General features: G+C 36.5%; 1 protein-coding gene across 1 annotated transcript; it reads right to left on the reverse strand.

Moving 5' to 3' along the window:
• Window positions 1–323: 323 nt before the first annotated feature.
• Window positions 324–5,218, reverse strand: LOC144639741 (lymphocyte-specific helicase-like; the record flags this gene model as incomplete). The annotated part of the gene is made up of 8 exons (XM_078499040.1): window positions 324–426; window positions 837–962; window positions 1,359–1,582; window positions 2,624–2,806; window positions 3,375–3,476; window positions 3,987–4,109; window positions 4,530–4,697; window positions 5,021–5,218. Coding segments are annotated over 8 exons (1,227 nt in total), but the record flags the coding sequence as incomplete, so codon positions are not given.
• Window positions 5,219–5,892: the final 674 nt, after the last annotated feature.

The following is a 5,892-nucleotide window of genomic DNA, read 5'->3' on the forward strand; positions in this document are numbered from 1 at the left end:
ATATGCAAATGGAGGAGGACAATATGGATTTATTAACACATGCTTTCTATGGGTGGCTAGATGTTACCTTCAATGATTTTATTTTTATCATAAAGATGTAGAAGTCTTTGGTTATCATTTTCGATTTAAGAAGAATTCTGTGAGATGATACAAAACTATTTGTATCTTTGTCTGTTTTCAGTCACACTTTCAGAAAGGAAACGTATCCCATTCAAGAATCCATTTTAATGCCAAAATTACTTGACTTGTTTTTAAGCCAACAGCAGTAAACAGGGACCAGTTTTAAAGTTTTTAAACCTTATGTAGTGCATTATGTAACTTACAGCATAAAGTCTCTGCAAAACTTGATCCTCTCTCTCTCGTTCAATGATCCTCTCATTTTCACCATCTTCATTGATAGCACTAAAATCAAACCACCTCTGAAAACTAAACACAGATAGGGTCGGGTGAATTTTTAAATAAAATCAAGGGAATACAGGAAAAACCTATGTGCACAGTTGTACCAGTAACCAGTGGTTTACAATGACTTACTAATTAGGGGGTACTCTTCTGAGCAAGGTGCTTACAGAACATGCATCTACAGCAAAGTCATAGAGCTGTCCTAACAATTCCAGAGTTTGTGTTACACTGCACAATTATTGATGGATAGAAATTATCAATGCATTGGTGGTGGGGATCCCGGGGTGGGGATGGGGAAGCTAAGACAATGCCAGCTTTTCATTGAAACAGATTAGTGTCCCAAGACTTTTGTCTAGGATTGTAGTAACCTTATTTCTCAGAGATACTACACATGAACACACACATGAAGATTAACAATAAGGTTGAACTAAGCTCACCTTTCCAGGTCATCAAATATGTCTGGCAGGAGAAAGTTTAACAAAGACCACAGCTCTGACAAATTGTTTTGCAATGGAGTGCCTGTCAGTAGCAGACGGTTTGCTGCCCTGTAAGTCTTCAATTCCCTGATGAACACCCAAAGTAAAACCATTGTTTCAAAACAACAGTTATTATTACTTTCTTCCCTACTTACAACAGTTTTTATAACCGACATACTATTTGCTAAAAAAAGTTAATAGAGAAATTCTAGGCTAAAAGAATATAAATTAAGAAAAAAATCAGAATGTTTTCAACTAAGTGATCATCACAGTTAAATGTCACTTGTGTCTTATAAGTGGGGTATTTCATTGTGGACAGGACTTAAAGAGTGCCGCCTTCTTTACCATCTAGTTTAGAGACCTTCAACTAACTATGGAATCGAACATTTTGTCTTCATTTTGACTATCAACTGTCTTTTGACCAGTTCTGTTGACTTGACAAAACTTCCACAGTTTAGATTATTTTTCATGTTTCCTTCTCACCTTATAAGTCTACAGTTGAGGTTTTTAATACGATGACCTTCATCAACAATAATGTACTTCCAGTCCAAAGCATGAAGGCTTTTCTGATCTCTCATACAAATCTCATAGGAGGTGATTACCACTGGAAAAGCAGAGATATTGCCTTGCACTGATATCAGCTTTTCCATCTGGGACCTCAGACGAAGGCGATCCTCTTGTGAACCATGATAGAGTATTGCAGGAATCTAAAGAATAAGGATCATCAAACAAAATCACCATGGTGACAGTACAAAAAGACAACCGGTAAATTATACACACAACAAAAACATTATGCTTTAGAATTTTTCTTTATAATACTTTCTTTTCCCTCTGGTTTGTTCTGAGGTTCCTTATGCCATTATATATAAGCAGTAAAAAATGCACCAAGTAACATAAAGGTAGCTATTTTCTAGGAAGTCATTACAGCTTTCTTTAAATGCACACAAGATGGTGCCATGTTGACAATGGTTTTCTAGTATATAACCACACAGAGCCCTCAATGCTCCACTTTGCTCTGTGATGGTCTAATGCTTGAAATACCAACTTTTCAAAATACACTACAGCCGCTTTTTTACAATGGTCCACTATCATAATATATATTATGTTAACATAGAACTTTATGCATTAATAGTTGTCCAAGACAACATTATTCATATACGCAGTCCCAGTAAAAATGGAATACCTAAGTAAAACCAGAGCCAACCTTGTCACATATGACTTTCTCAGATGTCAATTACCCTACCATTAAACTGATTGGTTGATTGGTTTTCCCAAAAAAAAAATCCCTCCATATCCCAAACTTGCTATTTTTAGAACTGTATAATTACATGTATAAGTGTTTTTATGGAAAAACCATTTGTCAACAATGGTCCTGCAATGATTTTAGTTTAGTTTAGGAAAGCCTCTTTCTTTTGTGAGTTTCTATTCCTATTCCTTAATTCTTCATACCACTGATCAGTTTCCTGACACATGAAACTCTATTTTAGAACAAAACTCTCTGATTACTATACCTTATCCCTGACTAAACCGCTTGAAACCATACCCAGCAGCACATACCCGTATAGCTTATCTATAAGTGTACCCCCACCTCCTGGTGTGTCTACTAAAAGACTTAAGACTACTCACTCTATTTTTCTAAGAGGGATAGTCAACTTAACTGCACCTCATTGACTATTCACTAAAAAAAATGAGGATTGGAGTGTAAGGGTTTATTGGAGGTTAACATGTACATGCTTGTTATAGTATACCTTTGGAGCAAATTTGTTAAATTCTTTCACCCAATTAGGAAGGGTGGAGAGAGGAGCAGCAACAAGAAATGGTCCTTGGACTCCCATTTCAACCAGGTGTGCCAGTAGTGATATGCACTGCAACGTTTTCCCAAGACCCATCTCATCTGCTAAGATACCATTCATGCCATTTTCATAAAGCACCTGTTCATAAAAGACAAATTAAGATTGTTTCTGGCATAAGTACCAATCAACAGAAAGTGCCATTCATTTTCATCAGGGATCCATATATGCAGTCGTCCGAGATGACCAAAACATTATGAAAACTCGTCCACTGGATGCCATGCCGGGTAAGTATGCCATCTTGCATACTTGCCCGGCTGATGACTTGGAGAAAAAACGAATATGGATCCCTGTTTTCATGTGTTGACCTTTACTGTAAGAAAAAAATAATAATCCAAAGCAAAATTAGTTTCTACCTTAACACGAATATGTTGCAACATGTGAATTTGGAACAGCAAGTCTTCTAAATAGATTAACAAAGGATCTTAATTAAGACTGTTGAGTATTGGAAAATAAAGATGGCATTGTATGTAACTGAAACAACAAGACAACTCACTTTAAAATTAACTTTCTTGTGTTTAGTGTCATGATTGCTAATAGTACTCTTGTTTTCTTGTCATTTAACAAGACCATGTCATTTTATAAGGACATTATAAAAAAACAGTACTATAATATTTTTGTTAAAAAATAATATACTGCAATAGTGTACCTTCAGCCAAGCAAGGCCTTGTAGTTGGTAGGGCCTGAGTGACCCTCCAGAAATAAATGTTGGTTGAATCGTTGATTGATCATCATTGCAACTAGAACCAGCCTGATGTGCCAAAAAAAGTTCAATTTAATCAAAATATGTTTTTACCTTAATTACATTGTACCATGTTTAGTATAAAGTCCAAAGCAGCAACCTTGGACCATGCACAAGTAATTGTTCATATCTATGTTCATTACATCAAGAAAAGATCTCTCGTCTAATTAAAAGGGTTAAATTTACTAATACAATTTAAGGCCAAATGCCAGGCAAATTCCAAGGTCTACTTGACATCTGATGGAAAAATACATCCAAAACATGTGTAATGTCTGTAGTGGTGCAAAGGCAGGCAATACAGTGAAGCAAACACCATCAGTTTTTCAAATAAAGGCTGCTCTCTCTCCTCTTAAAACTGCTTATTTTTAACCATGTCTGTTGTTGCTAACTGGATGGGTAATGTCTCTTTAGAAAGGGTCGAGCAATGTCAATTTGCCTTGAGTCTAAACAATATTGATGTTGACAAAAATATCACTTGGGTAACTTAAGTTAATTCAGATGAATAGTTCAAAATATAACCTTGTTTTCCTCCAATTGCTTGTCATTCATTTCTGGTACACACTGAAGAGTAGTAGACTCCTTGGCAAGATGTTCAGTTTCTTCATTTCTTTCCCCGGCTGCTTTGTGTCTCTTGCTTAATGACTGCAACAATGGTAGCAATAACAAAAAAAACTTTTGGTACCTGACTACCCATTTAGTGGGAGGAATTTGAAACCAAACTACTCTGACAATCTCAGATAGTGCAAAGTTATTGTATGACTGAATTACCCCACTCACCTGTACAGGTAACCCACAGCAGTCAAGCCCACAGATCACCCCCCTCTTCACTCCCTCTTAAACCCATTTCAAACTGACCTACATTGTACACAGGGCAGCATGGTGGAGTCAATGAACCCGGAGCTCATTAGTTTTTAAACTGCAGCATCCAAGATATTAACAGACATTTTTCCATTAATCATTTAGCATCCAAGATTGTCGGTTTCAAAGGACATTTGGGATATAACAACAAAATCTTTCACCTCTCAGTTTTTTTTTTAGGATTTGTTTGTCAGTAATAGTTACCTCTCTGTCAAGATACTCAGATATCATGTGGGATGAAGAATCTTCCATCTTCCTTTTTGTACCAGATTTTCTTTTGTTAGAGACTGCTCTCTCACTCTGCCCACTTTCTACAGATCCATTCAGTTTCTTCTGTGTCCTTCTAGTTACCCTGCCTTCTGCCTGAGGAACCTGCAAAATACAAAAAAGCAGCCATTTTCAACTTGGAGGAATGTCTATTTCGTATCTCTAGTGAGGTCATCTCTCTTTTGCTTTACATCATGCAGGAGCTTAAACAAGATTCTAGCAAGGCCATTTTTCAGTTTTTTAAACAAAAATTGCCTGAATATGGAGAGGTTTCAGTGGTGCAAGGGAATCTGGAAATGGCAAAGGCTAGTGATCATGAACAAGAAAATAAAATGAGAAAATATGATCTTCTTCCCAATGCTCAATGTTGACGATGGATCATACAGTAAAATGGCAAAATTTATTTTACACATGCAAACAAGCATTACCATTTGCATAGCTTCCTTTTCCTTGTTCTGCTTCTTCTCTTGTTGATGTGCCATCCTTTCCTGCTGCTTTCTTGCTTCCAATTTCTGTCTTTCCATTTTTTCAAGAAGAAACTGACAGTAAATGTTTGACTTCTCTAATAACAGCTGTGGCCGAAGGTATCTTTGTTTGTCCTCCATCTTCTTCCACTCTTTTTCAGCCTAGGTTAAAATGCAAACAAAAGAGATTTACAGTGAAGTGAGTAGAGAAATGGCAGGCATTTACAACCCAACAAAGGCAAGTATATTGTGTTGTGGTTTAAATTTATCTTTGGTTTAAAATTTTTCAAACCAGTTTGATTTTAAGTGCAGAATGCACTTTTGTAATGCTTTGTTTGTAATGCTTTGTTTGGCACTAAACCATTAACACACTAAAGTGGAAATTTTGGTAGTCTATTAATTAACTGTACTTGAGAAGGGAGCAGGGGGTGGGGAGCAACTGACCATGCACCCCATGCAAGACGTGGAGTATATCTACATTGCTTTTATATCAAGATCTCAAAGGTGTATATTTGTTTAAGAAAATGCTATGCTCTTCTTGTGGTACTCTTCTTTCTAGAACACTTTGCACTGAACGTGTACAAAGACTGGTCTAAGATATTTACTGGATCTCTCGTCCTGAGGTAGGATTCCTGTGGACTTTGTGGCGCAAAGTTAATTAAAAATGAATTAAATTAGTTTTTAAGAAATCACAGCAGTTCATGCCAAAAGGCTGATTCCAGTCCTTTGCCCCTTTTGTAATATCAAGGTTGCACTGTAGTACAAAACACATTCTGAGAGGTGGTACAAAGAGCTGTGTGAAAATTTCTATGGAAATTTAATGAACACACAGTGGG

The sequence above is a fragment of the Oculina patagonica genome, unplaced genomic scaffold (assembly GCF_052425735.1).
Source record: "Oculina patagonica isolate OP01 unplaced genomic scaffold, crgOcupat unplaced1256, whole genome shotgun sequence".
Taxonomy (NCBI): Eukaryota; Metazoa; Cnidaria; class Anthozoa; order Scleractinia; family Oculinidae; genus Oculina; species Oculina patagonica.